The sequence below is a fragment of the Moschus berezovskii genome, chromosome 9, assembly GCF_049115385.1.
Source record: "Moschus berezovskii isolate FMDL1 chromosome 9, NW_MosBer_1.0, whole genome shotgun sequence".
Lineage (NCBI taxonomy): Eukaryota > Metazoa > Chordata > Mammalia > Artiodactyla > Moschidae > Moschus > Moschus berezovskii.
The window spans coordinates 22144370-22172026 of NC_142468.1; the positions used below are offsets into that span (position 1 = coordinate 22144370).

General features: G+C 49.5%; 1 protein-coding gene across 4 annotated transcripts in view; it reads right to left on the bottom strand.

The window, feature by feature from the left end:
* Window positions 1–20781: 20781 nt before the first annotated feature.
* The window catches only part of PLEKHD1 (pleckstrin homology and coiled-coil domain containing D1), a 35298-nt gene continuing 28422 nt past the window's right edge, over window positions 20782–27657 (bottom strand). For 2 of the 4 annotated variants that reach the window (XM_088839505.1, XM_088839507.1), the window contains 5 exons: window positions 27062–27240; window positions 25828–25960; window positions 25299–25443; window positions 24793–24942; window positions 20782–24464 (listed from right to left, as the gene is read on the bottom strand). In XM_088839505.1, the coding sequence (XP_088695631.1) occupies window positions 24112–24464; window positions 24793–24942; window positions 25299–25443; window positions 25828–25960; window positions 27062–27240 (960 nt within the window). In that variant the 3' untranslated portion in view covers window positions 20782–24111. Of the gene's footprint in view, window positions 24497–24792; window positions 24943–25298; window positions 25444–25827; window positions 25961–27061; window positions 27241–27657 lie in introns of all 4 variants that reach the window. The other 2 variants (XM_088839506.1, XM_055437006.2) reach the window with 2 other exon arrangements.

A 27657-nucleotide genomic window follows, 5' to 3' on the forward strand; every position in this document is an offset into this window, starting at 1 on the left:
CTCTGTGATGTGTGCTTCAGTGGGGACATGGGTGAACGCTGGTCCTAGGAGCAGTGGAAACAGCTTCCTAGAGAACTGAGATCTAAGCTGAGGCCTGAGGGATGAGCAGAAGCTGAGGGGAGGCTTGTTTTTCTCTTGCATGACATTCCATAGGCAGGCAGATGGTCCCGGCTGGATAGATACTCCAGGGCCCATCTTCCTTCTAGCTTACCCTGCGATCTTCTAGGGCATTTCCCTCATGTGCATAATCAAAGCTAACTCACCAGCACAGCTTTCACATTTCAGGAATAGAGAGAACACAAAAGATAATTTCCTCCCGTAGGAGCTGCATGCTTCACTTTTGCTTCCATCTCACAGGCCGTAACTTAGTCATATGGTCACTCTGGGCTGCAAAAGAAGCTGGAGAATATAGACTCTGGCTCAGTTGCCATGTCTCAAGCTAAAATTAAGAGGGAAGAAGGGGGGCCTGGATACTAATGGACAATTAGACGTCTCCATCACAGTGGGGACAGAATGGTCCATGCATGTACTATAGTCAAGGGCAGGAGGCAAAAGAATGAACTTGGGAACGGATTTATCACACACTAGACTAATTACATCAACTACATTATTTCATTTAAACCTCACAGTCCTATATATAAATAAAAAGTGTTACCATTCTAATTTTACAGAAGTGTAAAGTGAAGGTCAGGGAGGTTAGGTAGTTTCCCCAAAGTCACACAGCTCTAAAGGTTAAGCCAAGATATTGATCTAGGTCCACCCAGCTCCAGACATGTTTGTCTCTCCATGAGGCTACAGTTCCTCTCCATAAAGTCACCTAGAGTCAGGGAGGCTGTGGGTGACCCCGGGAGTCTCTGGCAGAATGGTGCCCAGTGGTGGAGGCGCTGTAAGGAAAAATGAAGAATCGGAGGCAGGGAGGGGATTGGCGACAGTCGGCAGGTGAATCCAAGAAAGAGCGGCAGATGAAGCCAACCAGTTTTGAGTCTTAGGGAGTCAGTGTTCAGATTCTGCTTTGAGATCGAATTATTCCTACTAACTGCATTCTAGAATCTCAAGACACTCAGTTACAAGGATGAGCTTTCCCCCCAGACTGATCAACAGGATAATTCTGAATAATCATCCACAGACAGTTAGTCCAACACTACCCAAAGCAGGAGCCCCTCTAACAGCATGCCTGATGGCTGTTTATCATTGCTGACTCAAACACTTTCAGGGCTGGGGAGCTCACTGCCTCTAACCAGTGCCTCTGTCAGAAAACTCTGGGTACCCTGATCCCCTCCTGAATGGTCCCAGCTGAGGGGGAGATGGGTTCTAGACAAGTGTAGAGGTTGGGTGAGTCCCAGCTATCTTCTGGTATGTTTAATCCATCAGTCCACTGATTGAAGAGTTCAGGGAGTCCAGAGTTCTGTCCACCCAAGGGCACGGTTTTGTGAATCACTACACAGGGCATTTCTCTTCAGTATGCTTGTCCTAGGGCCTTATAAGACAGAGACCCCGCACTACCTGATTTCTGAGGGTGTGTCTGACCTCCTTGAATGTTAGGCATATTCATTAAACCTTTCACCCGCAGCCTTATAACCACAACCTTGAAAAAAAAATCACTTTGAAATTTGCAACAGATTTGACCTATGAATAATTCAGCATGGCTCTCGACTCAGGGGAAGTATTCAGTTTCTGAAGCTTCTGAACCTACAGGAGACAGTAGATAGGATGCTGCAGGCATGCATCTGCTTAGATTTGAGTGAATGCATGGGAGGAAGGAGGGAGAGTAGGAAGATAAAAGGAAGGAGGACAGGGAGGGGGAAAGAAGAGAGGAGGAAATTTAGGTGTAGAACAGATTTCCTCCTTCAAGCAGTCTCAGAAGATCCCAAGGGCTTCAGCTTATGCTGGGGAACAGGCACCGAGGGAAGAGTGGTGGCCAGGTTGTGGCGCCAAGCCAACACGCCTCCCAGGGCAGCTGCAGGAGAGTAACAACCGAGTGGGGAGCTTGTCCACCATGGAACCAACCTTGACCCCAAGTAGGAACCTGGCGCCAGCGTGCAGAGCTCCTCCCGGAATGCCCAAGGCTGCGGGGCCATCCCCCATCCTCCCACCTTGTCTTGGCTTTGTCTCAAGACTAGAAGAGATAGAAGGAAAGAGATGGAGACCTGGCTGAGTTTCAGCCTCGGTTCTACTTATCACGGCAGTGGGACCTTGGGCGGGTCACTGATGTGTGGTTTGAGCAGGGTGACTTTATCCGGATAAGGAGGACAGTGTCTGGGCAGAGACCCTCCCACTTCCACTGTGGGTGGGATCTCAGCTTGCTATCTTGGCATTCTTTTGCTTTTTAAGTAAATGTATTTTTTACTGTTCACCTCTCACTCTAAATAAATGAGGTGTATAGAATTTTTTTTTAAAATCCTATCCTATCCCAGGGCAAACAAATGAAGACTCTTGAATACTGAAACTCATTTGTCCAAGTGGACCAGGCTGCCCTATGTAGGCTGAGGGCTCACTGAAGGAGCTTATTTTTTTCTTCTGAATCCTGAAACTACTTAACAGTCCCATAGTAAGGAAAGGTGAGTCCCAGGAAAAGCATTCAAGGAAAAGTGAGCAAGAATTTCTGTCCAAGACCCAGACAGAGCATAACCAATCCACATTTCTCAGGCTCACTCAGGGAGAGAAATCCCAGGCGTGGAGAAGAGCGCAAGGAGGCACCCTCCCCATCTTGCAGGCCTAGAGCACTGCCTCCTTCCCCAGGCCCTGGATCACTCCTGATAACATCTTTGGACTGGAGGGGAGGATGGGCAGAGCTAGGCAGAGATTTCAAGCTTCTCTTGAAGCTGGCACTCTCTGATCTCTGTTTCTTCAACTTTAAAACAGAAATTGGAAAAGCACCACCCTGTTTCTTTAGGGGCTGAGGCAGTGGAGGTGAAGGCGTGCTGTCAATAGCAAGGAGACTCACAAATACTGGCTATGATTGCAGAGCCACGAGTCTCTGTTTCAGGAAGCTCTCCCTGGAGTGCAGATGGACTACAAGCCCATTCCGGCTGCAGCAGGTTCCCTGGAGGGGCGCGCACAGTGTGAAATGCAGTCCCAGCCTGCCGGTTACCTAAACGCTTGTCAGAAGCAGAACATACTCCCGCAATACTGTGAGGAACCCCCCTGCGATGGTAGACTACCTGATGCTGGTTCTTTGCTGCAGATAGATGGTTGTCTGCAGTTAGCATGCTTGTTCTAGAATCTGAGTCCCCCAGCCTCCCTCCAGTCAGACTCCTGGCATCCTCCACACCGTGATGGAGTCGTCAGGACTCCCAGTCTGGTCCTTGATTCAGTAGTTCCAAAACTCTTTCAGAAGTTAATCCACCATGGGGAAGAGGGTCACATCAGCCAGCCCCCTGGTCCAGATGAGCATGCATTCTTTACAATGGAAAAGCACCCTCCTCATCTGCACAGAGCCCACATCCGCTCAAGGGACCTAGGGTGAGACCAGAGGATTTCCTTGTAAGAATAGTGAAACCAGTGGGTATGGGTCAGCCTCACAGGGCATCACCTATTATTCCATCACACTTGCATGGCGACTGCATCTTGGGCCTTCTTATCCACAGTCTCTTTCTCTCTGAGCATCTTGGGAACCCTCACTCTCCTGACAGTCTATTGTCTCTCCTTTTTCTGTCCTCCGTGTTTTTCTACCAAGAAAATAAGTCAGATGCAATTTATCTGGTGTTGTGTACACATTGGACATGGGCTTCCTTAATAAGACTCACAGTGAGCCAAACCCCCTAAGAACTGCCCCACGCGTCCAGGCTGCCAGCCCCAGGAGCAGCAGTTCCTTCCATGATTGGTCGCCCTGTGGTCACTGTCCCAAGGACCAACTCTGTCCTTCATGGGAGACTTCATCCCCACTGCCAAGGAAGTTTCCAGCAAACAATCTCTTAGGCTCTGATTCTTGACATTTTTAAACTCGTAGTCCAAAAAGACTCCAGCCCGCTTTACTACTATCTGTGGTCTGAAGACCAGAAATGCTGGATGGTGATCATTATTTTAAATTATAGTAGAATATTGGATGTATTTTCAAGCTCTGCGACGCCCAATCCACGTGCTGACACCCTCCCCTCCCAGAAGCGGGCTCCCTCCTACTCCCACGCTGTGAATCACTGTTTGCGGGTCACCTCTTCAAGTGGACCTTCTCACTTGTGCTGCAGCAAAATCAGTTCCGCAAGCATTGGGAGTGCCAGGCTCTATGCTGATATCGCCAGCCTGTTCGTGGGTGGACTCCAGAGGGTGGGGAGAGGCAGAATTTCAGAAATAATTAGCACAAAATTCAAAGAGTGGAAGAGTGATTTTTTTTTTCCTGTGTTTGAATTCTGAGAGTGGATCTGAAGGTGAGACATGGCATCTCACTGAATGCAGAAAGATCCATTCAGCTGTAGAAGGAAAGATAAGGACCCTCTGCAGGGAGCCGAGGGAAACTGGAGGAGGGTGTCGGGTGCCCCTGGCTGGGTCACATGGTACTGAAAAGGGAGAGGTAAGGATTGGGGAGGATGACCCAAGATAAAAATCCCTCTCCTTTGGTTTCTTTCCAGCCTTCAAAAAGGTGACTCATTCCGGCGTCTCCTGGGTTCTACCTCTACAGTCTATTCAGAGAGCAACCCTTTTCCAGTTTCCTTCCATGGACAGAGGAGCCTAGTGGGCTACAGTCCTTGAGGTCACAAAGAGTCGGACACAGCTGAGTGACTAATCAGCAGTAGAGGACCTAATGCTCTCTTTCCCGAGGTGCTGGGAGGACAAGTGGGGCATCCTGGGAGTTTTCTCACTATTAATTATCTTGTGACGCCTCCAAGGTTTTGTCTCTGCTGCGAGTGAGAAAAACGAGTCGTGAGCATCCCCAGCACTGAGTCATGGGGAAGAGTGAGACTGTTTTCCTGAGGGCTGTTTTCCTGGGGGTCTGGGTGGAGCAACACTCCTGGGCCAGGGTGCACTCCCCTCAGCTGGGGAGGCTGACTGCCGCTCCTCTGGCCTGGGCAGTGAGAAAAGTCACCTGGAGGAAGCTAGGGAATGGGGGTGTGGGAGCCTGCCAAGGGGACTCACAGGGAGGGGGAGCAGCAGGCAACACCACTCCTGGAGTGGAACAAAACGGGGCATGGTGGCAGGGGAACCTCTGCTCCTGGAGACTGGAAACCAGAGGATGATCAGAATACAAAGTTTGAGCTCTCATCTCAGATTTTTATACTTTTCATTTTGAAGGTCAGAGATTTGGAAGCACTGAAAAACTCTTGGCTGTGGCATAATAGCCTTAGTGAATAAGCTGGGGTGGGACCTCGTAAGGAGGCTAACCATGGTGGTATCAGAAACCTGTCCCAGAGAACCTACGGGAGTGGTCTCCAGTACTCTGCTCCCCTTTGTCCTCCCCTGGAATGCTGGTTCTGAGCGTATCACTAAGAGCACATGCTCTTGGTCTTTCTGGCAGGCTCCTCCTCTTGTTGGGGTGCTCCAGGGTCTGAGCTTTGTCCTGATCTTCACTCACTTCTTGCTGATCTCACCTAGTTTCATGGTTTTAAATACCATCAGGATGGGATAACTCCTGAATTTATGTCTACATCTCAAACTCTCTCCCAATACCAGTCTGATCGATCCAGTTACCTTCCTGATACATCCACTCAGATACCTGACACCTCACACTCATACTGTTCGGTATCCAACACTGAAACACCTAATCCTTTCCCCTAAACCTGCTCCACCTGCAGTCTTCCCCATCTTAACTAACGGTGCCTGCATTCTTCCCACTGACTAAGCCAAAATCTGGGAATCATCTTGACTCCTTTTCCTCTCCCACTCCGTATCCAATTTGTTAGGGAATCCTGTGGATTTTCCCTCCCAAATAGGTACAGAATCTGACCACTTCTCACTGCCTCCCTTCTCATCACCCTGGTCCAAGTTATTGTCGTTCCTTCTCTGGATTTCCACAAGCACTTCCTAACAGGTGTTCCTGTTACTAATGGCCTAATCCCAATATAGTACCACGTGGTCACTTAAAGTCTGATCTTGCCGTCCCTCAGCTCAACATCCCAGGTGGTTCTTATGCCAAAAACTCAGCTTCTCTGTACACCGGCGCTGAATCAAATCCCAGAGACAGTTTGGGTGAAGTAGAAAAGGATGGCTTTCTTGCTTTGTCAGGCAAAGGGTGCCACAGTGGGGCTAGTGCACTTAAAACCGTGTGTCCCAACTTGGAGAAGTTTTATAGTAATTGTTCAAAGAGGGTGTGATCAACTTGTGGATATGTTTTCTGATGGGCTGGTGGGGAGTTAAGTAGCAGTCAGCATCATCAGCTTCAGGTCCAGTTGATCTGGGGTCTACATGCTTATGGGCAATGTACCATCATTAATCATTTACTTCTCCCACCTGGAGGGGGTTTCAGCATCTGCAAAACAGCTCAGCTATTGCTGCGTGTATCCATTAATGGTGAACCAGAACCTTGCCCCAAGACTACTCTTGACAAGTTTGTTTCTCCCTGGTCTCACGTTCCCTCTCTTTACCAATTAACAACTTCTTGAATCTGCCCATTGGAACTCAGGAAAGGTCGTGGAGGCTGAATGGAGGCTATCTCCTATAATTAAAGAAATGGGGCAACAGGAAGTTTTTGTGTTCAGGAGCTTCACAGGGCCTTCGCAGTATCAGCTCCCATCTCTCGCCTGGGAAAAGCCTCACATGGTCCGCAAGACCCTGCACGATCTGGTCCCATCATCCCTTTAACCTCATCTGCTACTACTGTGCCCTGCTTACCCCACCCCGGCCACCCTGGCCTCCTTTCAATTCTTCTAACCTGTGGGCACATCCCCACCCCAGGCTCTTTGCTGCAGCCATTCTATTGCCTGGAATGCCCTCCCCCCAGATATTCCAATTCCCTCACCTCCTACAATCCCATCCTCAAATTTTGCCTTCTCGGCAAGGCTCATTTTGGACTGAATCGTGTTCCCCACCCTCCCTCTGAGTTCATATGTTGAAGCCTGAACACTCAATATGACAGTATTTGGAAATGAAGCTTTGTTGTTGTTATGTCCAGCTCTTTTTGACCCCATGAACTGCAGCATGCCAGGCTTCCCTGTCCTCCACTATCTCCTGGAGTTTGCTCAAATTCATGTCCATTGAGTCGGTGGTTCTATCCAGCCATATCATCCTCTGCTGCCCGCTTCTTTTGCTTTCAGTCTTTCCTAGCTTCAGGGCCTTTTCCAATGAGTTGGCTCTTTGCATCAGGTGGCCAAAGTATTGGAGCTTCAGCTTCAGTAGCTTATAAGGAGGTAATAAAGATTAAGTGATATGATGAGGGTGGGACCTTACTCCAATAGAGCTGATGTCCTTTTAAAAAGAGGAAGAGGGACTTGCCTGTTGGTCCAGTGGTTAAGATTCCATGCTTCCAGTGCAAGGGACATGGGTTCAATTTCCCATCAGGGAACTAAGAGCCCACATACCCCATGGCAGATAATAAATAGAAAAACTAAAAATTAAACATTAATAGCGATGTCCAAAAATAAAAATAGGAAGAGATCCTGGAGCTCTCTTTCCTCACACACACAAAGAAGAGGTCATGTGAGCACACAGGGAGATGGCAGCCACCAACAAGGAGAGAGAAGGGACCTCAGAATGAAACCTACTTTGACTGCACCTTCATCTTGGACTTCCCAGGCTCCAGAGCAGTGGGAAATAGATTTCTGTGGTTGAAGCCTCCAGGTCTGGGGCATTTTGTTATGGCAGCCTTAGCAGATTGATCCTGTTTCTTTATTACTATTGCAACCTTCCCACCCTCCCTTCCTGGGACACACAGACTCCCTTACCTTGCTCAACTTGTCCTATTCATCATAGCCCTCAGTGCCTTTTAATAAATTATTTATCTTTTTTCTTATATTTATTGTTTATGGCAAGTGTTTTTGTCTGTTTCATTTACCAGTGTATCCAAGTGTCTAGAACAGTGTCTAGTACATAAGGGATGTTCACCAAGTCTTTGTCAGGTGAAGGGATGAGGCCCCTTTCTGAAGGCGCAAATGAAACCTAAGGAGATAGTTTTTTAATTTATCTTGGGTCTGCTTGTCTCTATAGGGGAAGCTGTCCCACCTGGCCAGGGGTTGCCAGATGGGCTGGCCAGGCGTGGCCATTGCCTCGTGCACCCAGAGGGACAAGTGTGGCTCAAGAGGCTCAAGCTGGACCTCTTGGCTGGTGCTCTCCTAGTCTGAGAGTCATGCAGATGGGAGGAGCCATTACCCACCTTGTTTAAAGAAGATGCTAACGTTCTCCAGGGGAAGCAGGAAGATAGGCCCACCACACAGCACATGCAAAGGTACTGAGGCATGAAGCCATCCGGGAATACAGATTTGCAAGGGGTGTGAGTGGAGGAGAGGGACAGTGAAGCAGAGAGTCCAGAGACGGCAAGATCACGAGGACAAGGAATGTCAAGTTCGGGTACTTGAGCTTTATTCTATCAAGAATCAGCAGCCAACACAGGACTTAAGCAGAGAAGCAGCCTGATGGGATTTACTTGCTAGAAAGACCACGTGTGCAGCAGCTGGAGGAGGAAGGCTGGAAGCAGGGAGTCCACATGGGAGAATATTTCACCAGCCCCAGGCACCTCATCACAGCATATTTGCATCTTGTGAACTCTCAGGGCGCAGAACACACGTCTTTGTTAGCCTGTAACAGGCAGAACTAGGGCCACCTGTCCCCTGCAACCTCGGAGGGAAACCCAAACCCCATCCCGCCCTCCCCAACTCAGAGTGAGACAACCCAAATAGCTGGGATCGGTCTTTCTTTGGCACTTAGCAAGAGAGGGGCTCATCTATAGGCAAACACCATTCAAAACATTCCAGCCTTAGTCTTTTCCTTAAGACATTCCCATCAGGCTGTTGCCATGACAACCATTGCTGACCCCAGGCTTCGGGAGCCCAGAGAGACGTGGTCCTGCTGTTACCGCTGCTCATCAACTCGTCAACAATGCTTGTCCCGTGATGCAACAGTCCCAGCCGGCTGTAGTTCACATACATACCCACACCCTCCCCAACACACACACAGACCCACAACCCACTCCACACACACCCCTCTGCCACTGTCCCCTGCACGTATTGTTTCCACTCGCTTCCTAAATTATATTTAATATATAATATACATAATATTAATGTATAATATATAATCATATAATATATATCATATATTATATACTGGTGCATTGCCTGACCAATTACAGATCCAATTCTTTCCCAGCAGTGATTCAACCAAGTGGTGGGCATATGACCTAAGCTGTGGGACCTATTCATTCCTTGGGATGAAAACAGGAAATGTCAAGAAAGGAACCCTCCTTCCTCTAGGGTGCCAAGCTGGGGCTGGGAGTGGCCAGTTCCTCTCCCAGATGTTTGCAGCGAGAGAGGTCAACACACCAATAGGAGCAAATACATAAGCAGAGAAGAGAGCGAACATCCCGGTGACAAGAGTCCCCAGTTCTAGGCCCTAAGCCCTGGATCCTGTGACTCGTACTCTGACTCAGAGTCCTTCCCAGCCTCTGAAGCCAGTGTGTTCTGTCACAGCAACCAGAAGGGTCCCGGTGGGCCCTCCCTCTTTCCAAGCGAATTCTTCGCAGTCACCACCCATCCACCTCTACTTGCCTCATCTGAAGAAATCCCCTCCCTCTCTGTGTCTTAATTTGCGTAGGTCTACAACTGAGATCAAACCAGTCAATCCTAAAGGAAATCACCCTGAATATTCACTGGAAGGACTGATGCTGAAGCTGAAGCTCCAGTACTTTGGCCACCTGGTGTGAAGAGCTGACTCACTGGAGAAGACCCTGATGCTGGGAAAGATTGAGGGCAGAAGGAGGAGGGGACGACAGAGGATGAGATAGCTGGATGGCATCATCCGCTCAAGGACATGAGTTTGAGCAAACTCTGGGAGGTTGTGAAGGACAGGGAAGCCTGGTGGGCTGCAGTCTACAATGTCGAAAAGAGTCGAACATGACTGAGCAACTGAACAACAAATTCCACACCCTCCTTTAATCAGGGGGAGGTCGGTTGGCTTGCCCCTCTCTCAGTGTTAATTACTGGCTTTACAGGAACACCCAGGCCTCTAGATTCAGCCCAGGACCTTCCCATCGGCAGCCTCCTCTCAGAGAGGATACTTCTGTTGCAGAGGACACTGGGCTTGGGGGGCGGGGGAGGGTAAAGGAAGGTGAAGGTCAGGAGACTGCCAGACTGGAAATGGTTGGAGGCAGCAAGAAAAGGCATGGTTGCTTTGCCAGGCCCTCAGGATGAAAAGATCTGACCCTCAGGGCCTGCTACCCTGGACAAGCCAGATTTTGAGAAAGGAAGGATTCTAGGGAGACTGTCAGTTACCAAGCAGCTGAGTCAATCCCTCAAGAACCTGTGATAGCAAATATCTTCATGGAGACTCTTGAGGCTCTGAACACAGAAGTTCAGTTCAGTTGCTCAGTCATGTCTGACTGTTTGCGACCCCATGGACTACAGCATACCAGGCCTCCCTCTCCATCACCAACTCCCGGAGCTTAGTCAAACTCATTTCCATTGAATCGGTGATGCCATACAACCATCTCATCCTCTGTCGTCCCTTTCTCCTCCTGCCTTCAATTTTTCCCAGCATCGGGGTCTTTTCCAGTGAGTCAGTTCTTCATATCAGGTGGCCAAGGTATTGGAGTTTCAGCTTCAACATCAGTCCTTCCAATGAACACCCAGGACTGATCTCCCCTAGAATGGACTGGTTGGATCTCCTTGCAGTCCAAGGGACTCTCAAGAGTCTTCTCCAACACCACAGTTCAAAAGCATCAATTCTTTGGCACTCAACTTTCTTTATAGTCCAACTCTCACATCCTTACATGACTACTTGAAAAACCATAGCCTTGACTAGTTGTTGGCAAAGTATTGTCTCTGCTTTTTAATATGCTGTCTAGGTTGGTCATAACTTTTCTTCCAAGGAGCAAGCGTCTTTTTATTTCCTGGCTACAGTCACCATCTACAGTGATTTTGGAGCCCCCAAAAATAAAGTCTGTTCACTGTTTCCACTGTTCCCCCATCTATTTGCCATGAAGTGATGGGACCAGGTGCCATGATCTTAGTTTTCTGATTGTTTAAGCCAACTTTTTCCCTCTCCTCTTTCATGTTCATCAAGAGGCTCTTTAGTTCTCCTTCCCTTTCTGCCATAAGGGTGGTGTCATCTGCATATCTGAGGATATTGATATTTCTCTCGGCAATCTTGATTCCAGCTTGTGCTTCCTCCAGCCCAGCGTTCCTCATGATGTACTCTGCATATAAGCTAAATAAGCAGGGTGACAATACATAGCCTTGCCATACTCCTTTTCCTATTTGGAACCAGTCTGTTGTTCCATGTCCAGTTCTAACTGTTGTTTCTTGACCGGCATACAGATTTCTCAGAGGCAGGTCAGTAGATGTTTTTCTGCAACTCTCTTGCTTTTTCAATGATCCAACTGACGTAGGCAATTTGATCTCTGGTTCCTCTGCCTTTTCTAAATCAGGCTTGAACATCTGGAAGTTCACACTTTACGTATTGTTGAAGCCTGGCTTGGAGAATTTTGAGCATTACTTTGCTAGCATGTGAGATGAGTGCAATTGTGTGGTAGTTTGAGCATTCTTTGGCCTTGCCTTTCTTAGGGATTGGAATGAAGACTGACCTTTTCCAGTCCTGTGGCCACTGCTGAGTCTTCCAAATTTGCTGGCATATTGAGTGCAGCACTTTCACAGCATCATCTTTCAAGATTTGAAATAGCTCAACTGGAATTCCATCACCACCACTGGTTTTGTTCGTAGTGATGCTTTCTAAGGCCCACTTGACCTCACATTCCAAGATGTCTGGCTCTAGGTCAGTGATCACGTTATCGTGACTATCTTGCTCGTGAAGATCTTTTTTGTTCAAACTACCACACAATTGTACTCATCTCACACGCTAGTAAAATCATGCTCAAAATTCTCCAAGCCAGGCTTCAGCAATATGTGAACCGTGAACTCCCAGATGTTCAAGCAGGTTTTAGGAAAGGCAGAGGCACCAGAGATCAAATTGCCAACATCCGCTGGATCATGGAGAAAGCAAGAGAGTTCCAGAAAAACATCTATTTCTGCTTCATTGACTATGCCAAAGCCTTTGACTGTGTGGATCACAATAAACTGTGGGAAATTCTGAAAGAGATGGAAATACCAGACCACCTGACCTGCCTCTTGAGAAACCTGTATGCAGGTCAGGAAGCAACAGTCAGAACTGGACATGGAACAACCGACTGGTTCCAAATAGGAAAAGGAGTACGTCAAGGCTGTATATTGTCACCCTGCTTATTTAACTTATATGCAGAGTACATCATGAGGAACGCTGGGCTGGAAGAAGCACAAGCTGGAATCAAGATTGCCGGGAGAAATATCAATAATCTCAGATATGCAGATGACACTACCCTTATGGCAGAAAGTGAAGAGGAACTCAAAAGCCTCTTGATGAAAGTGAAAGAGGAGAGTGAAAAGGTTGGCTTGAAGCTCAACATTCAGAAAACAAAGATCATGGCATCTGGTCCCATCACTTCATGGGAAATAGATGGAAAAACAGTGGAAACAGTGTCAGATTTTATTTTTTTGGGCTCCAAAATCACTGCAGATGCTGACTGCAGCCATGAAATTAAAAGACGCTTACTCCTTGGAAGGAAAGTTATGACCAACCTTGATAATATATTAAAAAGCAGAGACATTACCTTGCCAACAAAGGTCCGTCTAGTCAAGGCTATGGTTTTTCCCGTGGTCATGTATGGATGTGAGAGTTGGACTGTGAAGAAAGCTGATCGCTGAAGAATTGATGCTTTTGAACTGTGGTGTTGGAGAAGACTCTTGAGAGTCTCTTGTATCGCCAGGAGATCCAACCAGTCCATTCTAAGGGAGATCGATCCTGGGTGTTCATTGGAAGGACTGATGCTAAAGCTGAAACTGCAATACTTTGGCCACCTCATGCGACGAGTTGACTCACTGGAAAAGACTCTGATGCTGGGAAAGGTTGGGGGCGGGAGGAGAAGGGGATGACCGAGAATGAGATGGCTGGATGGCATCACTGACTCTGTGGACATGAGTTTGAGTGAACTCCGGGAGTTGGTGATGGACAGGGAGGCCTGGCATGCTGTGATTCATGGGTCGCAGAGAGTCGGACACGACTGAGCGACTGAACTGAACTGAACTGAACTGAACTGAGTGAAGCACTCTCACAGTATCATCTTTTAGGATTTGAAATAACTCAACTGAAATTGCATCACCTCCACTAGCTTTGTTCATAGTAATACTTCCTAAGGTCCACTTGACTTCGCAATCCAGGATGTCTGGCTCTAGGTGAGTGATCACACCATCGTGATTATCTGGGTCATGAAGATAGTTCTGTGTATTCTTGGCACCTCTTCTTAATATCTTCTGCTTCTTTTAGGTCCATATCATTTCTGTCCTTTATTGTGCCCATCTTTGCATGAAATGTTCCCTTGGTATCTCTAATCTTCTGGAAGAGATTTCTAGTCTTTCCCATTCTATTGTTTTCCTGTATTTCTTTGCACTGATCACTGAGGAAGGCTTTCTTATCTCACCTTGCTATTCTTTGGAACTCTGAATTCAAATAGAATGCAAATGGAACATAGAAGAGCTCCATATACTTGTTGAAGGAAAGAAAGGAGGGAGGAAACTCACTAAAAATAATTTACATGTAACAATTTACATATTTATACAATATCTTCCGTTTCCGTTCCGTTCAGTCGCTCAGTCGTGTCCGACTCTTTGCGACCCCGTGGACTGTAGCCTACCAGGCTTCTCCGTCCATGGGATTCTCCAGGCAAGAATACTGGAGTGGGTTACCATCTCCTTCTCCAGGGGATCTTCCCGACCCAGGGATCGAACCCGGGTCTCCTGCATTGGAGGCAGACGCTTTAACCTCTGAGCCACCAGGGAAGCCCATACAATATCTTACATACTAAAATTACATACTAATATTTACATATGCTAGAAAGGACATTAGCCAAGAACTCCACTACCTGAAACTCCACTTAGAAGCTTTGTGGTCCAATGGTTAAGTATCTGCCTGCCAATTCAGGGGACACAGGTTCAATCCCTGCTCCCAGAAGATCCCACATGCTTCGAGGCAACTAAGCTCGAGAGCCTCAGCTACTGAAGCCCATGCGCCTAGAGCCTATCCTCTGCAACAAAAGAAGCCACCGTAAGGAGAAGCCCTTGAACCGCAGCTATGAAATAGCCCCTGCTCACTACAACTAGAGAAAACCCACGCACAGCACCAAAGACCCAGAGCAGCCAAAAATAAATAAATAAACGAACAAACCTTTTTTTTTTTTTTCTTTCAAATCTTAAAAAAAAAGAAGCTGTGTGACCTTGAGGTTCATTGTTCTGTAATCAAGGAGAGGGATATTGTGAGAACAAAAAAGAAATCAGTGGGAAGGGGGATGGTACAAACCAGAGCTGAAGTATGACGGCTGAAGCAGAGACTTTTGTTTCGTGTCTTAAAGGGGAGAACTGCTGAGAGACTCACAGCAATAATGCAGAACCTCAGTAGTGTCACAAAGCCCTCCCTTTTCTCCAAGAGCCTCAGTTCACTTTCCCACTGGAATTTGCAGCCCAGTTCAGAGCGTGCTGCCACCTGCTGGGGATATGGAGGAAGTGAACACCAAGACCTCCCTCCACACAAGGCCGCCCCGAGGGGAAACCAGGAGAAAAGGAAGCATAGGCACCCTACTTCCCTAGATACGACTCCAGTCCTTTAGGACAGGCGGGCCCTACCACCGGCCAGCAATCTGTCAGAAAAAACAAGGTATCTCTCCGTTTTGTTTTTCTTTTTAAAAGTAGGATATGATTCAGCCTTAAGTGAGAGTGAAAGTCACTCAGTCGTGTTCTGCCCTTTGCAACTCCAAGGACTGTACAGTCCCCGGAATTCTCCAGGCCAGAATACTGGAGTGGGTAGCCGGTCCCTTCTCCAGGGGATCTTCCTGACCCAGGGGCCGAACCCGGGTCTCCCTCATTGCAGGCGGATTGTTTACCAGCTGAGTCACAAGGGAAGCCCAAGAATACTGGAGTGGGTAGCCTATCCCTTCTCCAGTGGATCTTCCCAATCCAGGAATTGAACCAGGGTCTCCTGCATTGCAGGCAGATTCTTTACCAGCTGAGCCATCAGGGAAGCCCTTAAGGAGGAAGAAAATTCCTACACATGCTACAACATGGATGGATCTCGAGGACATTATACTAAGTGGAATAAGCCATCACAAAAAAGACAAGTACTGTATGATTCAAGTTGTATGAGGTAACTAAAGCCATCAAATTCATAGAGACAGAAAGTGTTGATAGAATGTGGTTGCCAGAAGCTGGTGGGGAGGGGAAATGGAGAGTTGTTTAGTGGGTGTAGAGGACTTCCCTGGTGTCCAGTGATTAAGATATCACACCTCCATGGCTGGGGGCATGGTTTTAAGCCCTGGTCGGGGAATTAAGATCCTGCATGTCTCGTGGCCCCCACAAAAAAGGAAGGATGTGGAGTTTCAGTTCTCCAAGATGAAGAGTTCTGAAGACAGGTTGTACAACAATGTGAATATACACTGCTGAAAAATACACTATATACTATTGAGCTATACACTTACAAATGGTTAAAATGGTAACTTTTATGTTCTGAATATTTTACCACAATAAAGAAAAACCAGTAAATGATAGGGATAATAAGCACAAGGGAGGTGCTTGGCTTTATGCACTAGAATCACAATGAATATTTGTTGAATGAAGATGGGAAGAAGAGATGCTGACAGATGGTCTCAGACCCCAGGGTGAACATGAGAACTGACATCTTTCCCTTCCCAGGACAGCCTTCCAAGTGACTGCAGTTAGTGTGGCGACCTTCTCTTTGGGGTGATGAATCAGTTTTCCTTCCTCTCCTCATCCCTTCTGATACCAGCGTGGTTCCAAGTTCATCCTAGCTGAGACGTCCTCCCTGAGAACTGCATCTTCTTGGTCAGGCCTTCGGTGGCAGCCACGTCACTGTTGATGTCAAGGCTGCAAGTTCTCAGATCATAGAATTTCAAACAGCAAGAGAGGGACCACCTGGTGGTCCAGTGGGTAAGAATCCGAGCTCCCAATGCAGGGGGCCTGGGTTTGATCCCTGGTCAGGGAACCAGATGCCACATGATCAACTAAGAGTCCACATGCTGCAATTAAAGATCCTATGCACTGCAACAAAGGCCGAAGATGTCCCGCATGCCACAGCTGAGACCTGGCCTAGGCCAAATAAATATCGTTTAACGTTGCTGTTCAGTCACTAAGTCATGTCTGACTCTGCAACCCCATGGACTGCAGCATGCCAGGCTCTTCCATACGCCACTGTCTCCCAGAGTTTGCCAAACTCATGTCCATTGAGTAGGTGATGCTCTCTAACTGTCTCATCCTCTGCCGCCCCCTTCTCCTGCTGCCTCAATCTTTCCCAGCATCAGGGTCTTTCCCAATGAGACAGTTCTTTGCATCAGGTGGCCAAAGTATTGGAGCTTCAGCTTTAGCATCAGTCCTCCCAATCAATATTCAGGACTGATTTTCTTTAGGATTGACTAGTTTGATCTCCTTACAGTCCAAGGGACTCAAGAGTCATCTCCAGGACCACAATTCAAAAGTATCAATTCTTTAGTGCTCAGCTTTCTTAATGGTCCAACTCTCACATCCGTACATGTTTTCTGGAAAAACCATAGCTTTGATCATATGGACCTTTGTTGGCAAAGTAATGTCTATGTTTTTCAATATGCTGTCTAGGTTGGTCATAGCTTTTCTTCCAAGGAGGAAGTGTCTTTTAATTTCATGGCTGCAGTCACCCTCTGCAGTGATTTTGGAGCCCAAGAAAATCAAGTCTGTCACTGCTTCCACTTTTTCCCCTTCTATTTGGTATGAAGTGATGGGACGCTTACTCCTTGGAAGGAAAGTTATGACCAACCTAGATAGCATATTAAAAAGCAGAGACACTACTTTGCCAACCAAGGTCCGTCTAGTCAAGGCTACGGTTTTTCCAGTGGTCATGTATGGATGTGAGAGTTGGACTGTGAAGAAAGCTAAGCGCCGAAGAATTGATGCTTTTGAACTGTGGTGTGGAGATGACTCTTGAGAGTCCCTTGGTCTGCAAGGAGATACAGCCAGTCCATTCTAAAGGAGATCAGTCCTGGGTGTTCATTGGAAGGACTGATGCTAAAGATGAAATTCCAATACTTTGGCCACCTCATGCGAAGAGTTGACTCACTGGTAAAGACTCTGATGCTGGGAGGGATTGGAGGCAGGAGGAGAAGAAGGGGATGACAGAGAATGAGATGGGTGGATGGCATTACCGACTTGATGGAGGTGAGTTTGAGTGAACTCTGGGAGTTGGTGATGGACAGGGAGGCCTGGCGTGCTGTGATTCATGGGGTCTCAAAGAGTCAGACACGACTGAGCGACTAAACTGAACTGATGGGACTGGAAGCCATGATCTTAGTTTTGTTGTTGGCTTTTTCAGTACCTACTTTTAACAAAGAAAAAAAACTCCAAGGGCTCTGAGCAGCCTCATGAGATTTGAGTTTTATCTCCTATCTAGATACATAAATACAAAAAACATTTCAAATAGTGACATCAAAAGCTCCACAGCCAGTAAGCAGTGAGACAACACTGCCCTCCACCCCTACTCTGCTCCCACCCACTGGATAGCAGCAGGCAGAGTGCGGGACAAGCTTCTCCCCCAATGCTTGTGATGAGGGCTGTGCTCTCCAAGAGGAAAGGTTCTCCTTGTGTGTCACACCAAGGCCTATCGGTCCTAATTTTTGCCAGGCTAACAGGGCAGTTTGTTTATAACAGGACTCTCGGTCCAGAGGCAGGTGTCAGATCCTCCAAGGCAAGCAAGGCAGAGAGTGTGAGCCCCAAATGCACAAAGCTGGCTCTGCAACTGCCGGACAGCTCCTGGAGCCCCCATGGTCCAGCCCTGGCCTTTGGGCAGCCCTGATTCACTGCAACTTCCCTGCCTGATCATCAAGTGTCACCCAGAGGTAAATCCCTGGGACACACAGAATGCTGGACTGCACCGAAACATGGGTGGCAGTTGTAAGTAGAATTCACCACAAGGGAATGGAGTTTATTAAGGCCTCCTACCCCCAGGATTTGGGGGCTTGGAGTGCTTCCTGAACTTTTTCTGAACATCTTTCACCCAGAAGGATGGAGAGGGAAGCTCTTTTCTTGGTCAGAGAAGTTGGTAGCGATGAGTGGAAGCCCGGGTCTAGGGAAGGGAAAGGGAGATGAGATATGCCAAAGTCAGGACAGCCAAACCTGCGGTGTTTTACCACACCCATCCATACCCATGTGTACGTTTGAAGAACCAGTTTCTCCTACTTGCTCTGGATGTGTGGGAGTGGACCTGTTTCCAAGTGCAAGAACAAAAGGATACCACTATATCCTCTCCCAAAGCCTGGAAAAGGACACGCTTCACCTCTGTTCCTGGGGGTGGGGTGAGAGAATTCAGCATCTTTCCCCCCAGAGTTAAAACCATAGGATTTCTGAGCTCAGAGAGCCTTTGCTGCATCCCAGGGGTCTGAGAAGCTTTGTCCTGTCTTAATGCAGAAGCACAAGGGTCTCCAGGGACTGCTGAGAGCTCCTTTGTTTAGTGGTATTTTTTTTTTACTGGAGTACAGTTGATTTACAATGTTGTGTTAGCTTCTGCTGTACAGCAAAGTGAATCAGCTATGAAATGAAGTGTTAGTTTCTCAGTTGTGTCTGATTCTTTGTGACTCCCATGGACTGTAGCCTGCCAGGCTCTTCGGTCCAGGGGATTTTCCAGGTAAGAATACTGGCGTAGGTAGCCATTCCCTTCTCCAAGGGAACTATATGTATACATGCATCCCCTCTTTTTTGGATTTCCTCCCCATTTAGGGCGCAACAGAGCGCTGAGTTGAGTTCCCTGAGCTCTACTGTAGGCTGTCACCTGTTACCTGTTTTACACACAGCAGTGTGTGTTAACCCCAGTCTCCCGGTTCATCCCACCCCCTCCCTCTCCCCCCTTGGTGTCCATAAGTTTGTTCTCCACATCTGTGTCTCTATTTCTGCTTTGTGATTACATTCACCTGTACCATTATTCTAGATTCCACATAGAAGTGATCTTATCTGATATTTGTTTTTCTCTTTCTGACTTTCTTAACTACCTTCCAATTAGACCAAACCTGACACACCCTGGGCTTGAGCAAGTTTCTGTTTCACCATCACAATTCACTGTGGGCTCACGTGGATGGTACCTGAGCACCCACGGGCTGCCCAGGTCATGCTGGGCTAGGCAAGATAGGCTGCATGGGCCCAAGAATGACATCCATTCAGAGACAGTGGTATCTGTTCATTCTTGCACTTAGAAACAGGTCCACTCCCACACATCCAAAGCAACTAGGAGAAACTGGTTGTTCAAATGTCCACGTAGGTGTGGATGGGTGTGGTATAACACTGTAGGTTTGGCTGTTTCCCTTCCCTAGACCCGGGCTTCCACTCATCGCTACCAACTTCTCTGACCCAGAAAAGAGCTTCCCTCTCCATCCTGCTGGGTGAAAGATGTTCAGAAAAAGTTCAGGAAGCACTCCAAGCCCCCAAATCCTGGGGTAGGAGGCCTTAATAAACTCCATCCCCTTGTGGTGAATTCTACTTACAACTGCCACCCACGTTTTGGTGCAGTCCAGCATTCTGTGTGTCCCATGGCTTTATCTCTGGGTGACACTTGATGATCAGTCAGGGAAGCTGCAGTGAATCAGGGCTGCCCAAAAGCCAGGGCTGGACCATGGGGGCTCCAGGAGCTGTCAGTGATTCAGGCAGTGGGTCCTTCCCAGAGGCTGGGTCAGAGCCCAAGTGTTTTACAGATCTCTTGCCTCACCTATTAACATCTTTCTGGGGAAAAGCACTAAAGCTAGGATGACCATGGCATTACCGTCCAGACTGGGACACGTGTAACAGCAAAAGTGAAAGAGAAAGTCACTCAGTCCTGTCCGACTGTTTGCTACCCCATGGACTATACAGTCCATGGAATTCTTCAGGTCAGAATACTGGAGTGGGTAGTGTTCTTGCCTGGAGAATCCCAGGGATGGGGGAGCCTGGTGGGCTTCCGTCTATGGGGTCACACAGAGTCGGACATGACTGAAGTGACTTAGCAGCAGCAGCAGCAGCAGCCTTTCCCTTCTCCATGGGATCTTCCCAACCCAAGGGTCAAACCCAGGTCCCCCACATTGCAGGTAGATTCTTCACCAGCTAAGCCACAAGGGAAGTCCAAGAATACTGGAGTGGGTAACCTATGCCTTCTCAAGCGGATCTTCCCGACCCAGGAATTGAACTAGGGTCTCCTGCACTGCAGGCAGATTCTTTACTAACTGAGCTATCAGGGAAGCCCATAACAGCAAAAGGGGGAGTCATTAATAAATATGCTGGGAAACAACACACAAAGGGCTACGAGGGGGCTTCCCTGGTAGCTCAGTGGTGGAGAGTCTGCTTGCCAATGCAGGAGACATGGGTTCAATCCCTGGTTCGGGAGATCCCACATACCATGGAACAGGCCCATGTGCCATAATTATTGGATCTGTGATCTAGAGCCCAAGAATCACAACTATTGAGCCCAGATGCTGCGATTACTGAAGCCCATGCACCCTAGAACCCACGCTCCACAACAAGAGAAGCCACTGAAATGAGAAACTTGCACACTGCAACTAGGAGCTCTTGTTCTCAGCAACTAGAGAAAGCCTCCGCAGCAACAAAGACCCAGCACAGCCAAAAATACAGAAATAAGTAAAGTTATATTTCAAAAAGCGTTATGATGACAGCTCATACATCCCCAGTGAGGGAAAAAATCAAATAGGAGGAGAATCCAGTTATCACCATTTCTCGCCCTCCCTTACATGATGCAAAACAAAACCATAAACCTCTCCTCACCAGAGCAGGTAAAAGGGTCCATTTCCAGTAGGGACACCAAAATGAGCAAATTATCAAACTGGGTACCCTTCACCTGCCTGAAGCTATTCCCACGGGAGCAGTCAGCTCTGTCCCTTCTGTCCGTGCTCAAGTCAGAAGAAAACCTGGTTGATAGCCTGGATGGGAGCAGGGTTTGAGGGAGAATGGATACATGTATATGTAAGGTTGAATCTGAAACTACCACAGTATTGTTAGTCAGCTGTGTGTGGTGCTGTGCTTAGTCACTCAGTTGTCCCCAACTCTTTGAGACCCCACAGACTGCACCCCACCAGGTTCCTCTGTCCATGGGGATTCTCCAGGCAAGAATACTGGAGTGGGTTGCCATGCCCTCCTCCAGGGGAATCTTCCTAACCCAGGGATCGAACCCAGGTCTCCCGCCTTGCAGGTAGATTCTTTACCATCTGAGCCATCAGGGAAGCCCATGAATACTGGCGTGGGTAGCTACCAGGGAAGCCTGTTAATCAGCTATACCCCAATACAAAATGTTTTTGGTGTTACAAAAAATAAAAATTAAGAAAAAAGAAAAGAAAAGAAAATCTGGCTGACAGTCCTTGTTACATAGCGACAACCAGGACCTCATGGCAGGAACAAAGATTTTTGTTACTTATTAAGAAGCCATTCCCTGGAGGTGCAACCTTCCTCCTAAGTAGGGACAGTTCAGTTCAGTTCAGTCGCTCAGTCGTGTCTGACTCTTTGAGACCCCATGAATCACAGCACGCCAGGCCTCCCTGTCCATCACCAACTCCCAGAATTCACTCAAACTCACCTCCATCGAGTCGGTGATGCCATCCAGTCATCTCATCCTCTGTCGTCCCCTTCTCCTCCTGCCCCCAATCCCTCCCAGCATCAGAGTCTTTTCCAGTGAGTCAACTCTTCGCATGAGGTGGCCAAAGTATTGGAGTTTCATCTTTAGCATCAGTCCTTCCAATGAACACCCAGGACTGATCTCCTTTAGAATGGACTGGTTGGATCTCCTTGCAGTACAAGGGCCTCTCAAGAGTCTTCTCCAGCACCACAGTTCAAAAGCATCGATTCTTCAGCGCTCAGCTTTCTTCACAGTCCAACTCTCACATCCATACATGACCACTGGAAAAACCGTAGCCGTGACTATATGGATCTTGGTTGGCAAAGTAATGTCTCTGTTTTTTAATATGCTATCTAGGTTGGTCATAACTTTCCTTCCAAGTAGTAAGCGTCTTTTAATTTCATGGCTGCAATCAGCATCCACAGTGATTTTGGAGCCCAAAATAATAAAGTCTGACACTGTTTCCACTGTTTCTCCATCTATTTCCCATGAAGTAGGGACACGTGTGTGAAAATGACAAGCAGGCAGTTCCGTAATTCCACATTCAGCCTGCAGGGGGCAACATCTCTCTAGCAATGACCACAATGCGAGTGACACTGAAGGAAACGCTTTTAATTGACCAAGGAATTAGGGTTTTGTTTTCGTAAAAAAAAAAAAAAATCAGATCAATATATTTCCAGTAAGTGATTTTTACCCCTACATATTTTCACATAGAGATGTTACTCTATTTATATTTACAATGCTAGGTACAGAGTAAGTTTTTAACAAATAAATACTTGTGGATTGATGGGTTGTTTGAAGATAACCCAAACTTGCCTGAGGCATGGAAAGTACAGAGCGAGCTAGGAGGAAAGAAATCAGAGGTTGGTGAATATGCATGAAAAAGCGCTTTCCTCTCTGGTTAATAGTTTGCCCAGGTGGGGAAGTGCATTTGAAAAAGATCTCTCTCCAAGAGCAAACCATTATTAACTTGATTCTTTAAAAACAAAGAATAAAATAGTAATCTCGGTTGATAAATCGTCCTCATTTCAGAGTCGGTCTCGCATACATGATAGATCAATGGGTTGCAGGTTTATGCAGGTTCCTACGTGTTTAAAGATTTTACATGGAGACTCATGCCTTTCAGATGCATTGACTCTGAAACTCTTGCACCCCTGCTCCCACCTAGGCTTGGAAGAGATTGGTTGACGCCTGCCTCCCACGGAGAAGGAACCATTAAAGTTCGTTTCTCTGGCAGCCGTGACCACAGAGCAGGGCAGCCCTCCTGGCCTTGGCTGGCCTAGCAGTAGACACGCCCGTGTTGTGAGTCAGTAACATTCCTTTCCCCACAGAGCAGGCCACAGGCCCCTGCCCTGCAGCCATTTGTCCACCTCTCCGACTCCACTCCGTTTTCGGAGCAGCGGAGGATCAGCACCTTCAATACCACCAGCATCCCTGAGCACGCCAACCCATTGGGGACTCCTTCTGGGGAGAGGCTAACAGACTCAGGCAGTTTGGGACAGAAGGCCCGGACGGAGAGGATGCCGGGCAGACAGTCTGTCCATGAATGAGGGACACGCAGTTCTCAGTGACCCTGGAGGGCAGTGTCTCCCACAAAAGCTGAAGACGGATGTTCCAGCTTCACCCCTGATGACACTGGGCCAACCAATGGCTGCAAGCCTTCTTACAGGCCCAAGCCCCCATCTTGCAGGGCTCGCGGTGGCAGTCGCATGGGGTAAAGCTTCTGCAGGGAGAAGGAGGCAAGGTGATCCGAGTGGGGGCAGCTGAGAGGGAGACCTCCGGGACCCCGCTGACCAGCTGGGCCAAGGTGGCCAAGGGAGCCGCCTCCCCGCCTGACCGGGAGTGGATGTTGCAGGAGTCCGGCCACCTTCCTCCACTCCCTGACTTGCTACCTGTCCTCTGGGGTAGACTTCAGCATGGCTGTTGGCCGCAGCTCCAGCCCAGGGCCCTCAGGACACATATGGGAGGGATTTGTGGGTGGGGGAAGTCAAGTCTTCCTCGAGGGTGCTGAGGCTGCAGGCGGGGGAGTTCACCTGAGTGGGGGAGTGGGCGAGCAGTCCCACAGCCAGGGCCCAACCCCAGGAAAGGTGCCTGTGAAGACTGGCGGGCCACCAGCCCAGAAGCATGCCGGGTCCCTTTCTTCTCTCCGCCACAGTGTGGGCGACGTACAGGGCCTTGACAGAGGGGTTCAAAAGCCAAAGGAGGGCTGGGAAACCCTGGGGAAGCCAGGGTAAGGAGGGTGGCAGAGTCAGAGAGGTACAGGGCGCTTGACAGAGGGCCATGGGCCCTACCCATCCCCGCTCCCCTAGTCAGAAAAGTCTCTCCACACAATCAGGCCCTTCCTTCACTTTTCCAGGCTCTGGCCTGGACACAAGGGTAGGATCTGGGGTGAGGGTGACGGGGTGGCACCCCTGTCCTCTGAGAGTGAGGCTGTCCCCACCCCGGTGGAGCTCTGGCAGAGAGGAACCGGGTGGAGTTAGGCCTCCCCCTGCCACCCCTCTGCCCCCAGTGAGGAAGGCCTTGGGGGGCCGGGGGAGGGGCGCCCATCACTTTCCCCCCCGGGGAAGCGCAGAGGGGGCTCCAGGCTGGGTGGCCATGATGTGGTAGATGGATTCTCGGAAGCGCTGGTCCCTGCTGAGCCGCTTGGCTACCTCCTTCAGCTCTTCCATGTTGTTGGCTTCCAGCTGGGAGGTCATAAAGGACTGGGACGGCTTCACTGGGGAGATGGTGGCCCCAGGGGCCTGGCCGTGAACAGCCTTCTCTCCACTGGGACACAGCCCTGTCCCCAACCCCCAGCCCCGCCCCACCCCACCTCCACTCCCCACCCTCCCCATGCTGGTCCATGGGCTCCCGTGACCCTGGGAGAAGCCCAAGGCTGGGGCCACAAGGGCTCAGGCCACACTGTCTGACTTCAGGGTTGGGTCAGCCTCCCCACCCCGCCTTCTTTCTGCCCACTGTCACTGACAGCCCGTGAGCATCCCGCCCACCAGTGCCCAGGGCCGCCATACCCACCATCATTCCAGGAGGTGCTGGACCGGCGCCGGTGGAAGCGGCAGCTCTTGATGCGGCGAGTGGCCGCCTTGTGGATGTACACCGAGTTCTTCATGATGACCGGCATCTTGGCCTCCAGCTCCGCGTTCCGGATGCACTCTTCAAAGAACCCTGCGGCCACAGTGCCACTGCACCCTCCCCTCCCAGCCACCCCTCCTCTTCCCGGGATCCTGGTGGGCTCCAGAGGGAAATACCCCGACCCCATCCTCCGGAAGATCAGAGTCACCTGCTGAAGGGGGAAGAAACACAGGCTTCCCTACCCCCGCCCCAGATCCAAGAGTCAAAGGCAGCCATGCCAAGAGGATGCCCGAAGGCAGGGCGTCTGGAGAAGAAACTCCATCCACACTTGGGGGTCACCCGGAGCACACCAGGCCCCAGGTGTGCATCGTGGCCCCGTTCCCAGCTCTGCCGGGCCTGGGCAGCTGTGCAGAGCTCTAGGGCTGGGCTGTACCGAGGGCAGGGCTTACTCTTCAGGTGGCTCACGTCAGCCCGCATCCTCTCCTCCTTCTCCTTGTTCCGCACCTTGGAGTTGAGCCCTTGTTCCAGGCTTCGCAAGGCCCCTTCTGCCTCCCGCAGACGCCTCTCCAGGTCCATGCGGACCTTCACCTCAGCCTGAGGGCAGAGGCGAGGAGAGGGAAGTGGGTCCTGGGGTGGGGGGCAGCTGCCAGTCCCTGGGAAGCCTTCTCTGATCACCCCTGGCTCAAGTGGGCTTTCTTGCCTCCGGACTTGGATGGAAGTTACCGCGTTCTGCTTGATGTCTTATGCCCTCCACCCGATGGCCCGGACTTGGCCCCTGCACCGGGCAGGTGTCTATAATGATGCACAATGCGCGGCAGGCTTCGCCTCAGGGCGGCTGCACTGCCCACACCTGGCTGGTCAGATTGGCAGGGATAATTCAGGAAGTTGCCTGATGAGGGCAGGGACGTGAGGGAGGTAAGCCTCCAGGGGAGGGGAGGGCTCCCCGCCGAGCACCAAACGCCCCCAGTGACCCAGCACCTTGAGCTCGCGCTCGGCCTGCTGCTTCTCGACCGTCAGCTCCTGCAGCGAGTTCTGCAGCGCCTGGGACTGGCTGGAGTAGAACTCCCGCTCCTCCTCCAGGGCCCTGGAGCGCTCCTCATTCTCCTTCATCCTGCCCCCCCGGGGAGAGGTGCTCACTCAGGGCCCCACTTGCCAATGGGGCATCCAGTGAGAGGGTGGCTCCTGTGCAGGGAGCTGGCTAGAGAAACCCGGAGACCCTGTTTGGTGAGCCCCAGAGCTGGGCTGGGTCCTGTCCCCCCGCCCCGATGGTAATGGGAATGATGTGGTCAGTGCAAGGAGTCCTGGGTCCAGGTCTTGCTAGTTCTGTGAGCTCAGGAAGGTCCTCCAAGCCTCAGACTCCTCATCAGTAAAAAGCAGCTGGGAGGACCTGTCCAGCCTGTCTATTAGATGGTCCTAATGACTTTTTGGGGGGCTTCAAAATCACTGCAGATGCTGATTGCAGCCAGGAAATTAAAAGACGCTTACTCCTTGGAAGGAAAGTTATGACCAACCTAGATAGCATAATAAAAAGCAGAGACACTATTTTGCCAACAAAGGTCCGTCTAGTCAAGGCTATGGTTTTTCCAGTGGTCATGTATGGATGTGAGGGTTGGACTGTGAAGAAAGCTGAGCACCAAAGAATTGATGCTTTTGAACTGTGGTGTTGGAGATGACTCTTGAGAGTCCCTTGGACTGCAAGGAGATCCAACCAGTCCATTCTAAAGGAAATCAGTCCTGGGTGTTCATTGGAAGGACTGATGCTAAAGCTGAAACTCCAATACTTTGGCCACCTCATGCGAAGAGTTGACTCACTAGAGAAGATTTTCTGATGCTGGGAGGTATTGGGGGCAGGAGGAGAAGGGGACGACAGAGAATGAGATGGCCAGATGGCATCACCAACTCGATGGAGGTGAGTTTGAGTGAACTCTGGGAGTTGGTGATGGACAGGGAGGCCTGGTGTGCTGTGATTCATGGGGTCACAAAGAGTCCGACACGACTGAGTGACTGAACTGAATTGAACTGAATGACACACCATTTCAAGTTAGCTTAGGATAGTGAAGGATTGCTTTTCACTTGCCTGATGGGGAACCTGAGACCTAGGCAAAAGGAAGTGAGTGATCCATCAGATCAAGGCCAACCGGAACCCAAGGGCCCAGGTGTCCAGTTCAAGGAAAGCTACCCCCGTGGGCTCAGGGCTTCAGGGCTCCCTCACCGCTTCTCCGCCAGGAGCTTCTCCTCCAAGAGCTGCTGCATCTTCTCCTCAATCTGCCTCAGGTTGCTATGGAGACCCCCGCTGGGAGGTGACTGCTCACTCTGATTGGCCAGCGTCTGCAGCTGGTTCTCATTCTCCTCCAGCATCTCCAGGGTTTTCTTCTTCTCTATGGAGAGCTCCTGCCATTAGGGAGGAAAGGAAGTGGAGCAGCCTAAGTCAGGTTCTCAGCCTTCACCTGCCTTTCAATTCTGGCCAGTGAGGCCCTCCTTACTTAATCCTCTGAGGAACACTTGAAATGTCTTCATTCATTCCTTGAGGTAAAAGGTCAACTAGGATCTCCCTCCTCCCACTGAGGCAAGGCTACTTCTCCATCGAGGGAGTCAGGGAAGGGCCCAGCATGGCTTCCAGGGGACGTGGCACCTACTACAATAGGGACCCAAGGCCCAAGGGCACCATGAGGTTCTGGGTGCTTGTTCCTCAAGGGACAAGTGAGGGAGTGTGTTGCGCTCATGTGAAAAACACCCAACAGGAACCAGCTCAAGAGCAGACTTAGACATTCTCCCCACTTATCAGACTGGGATCTTGTACTACTCAGA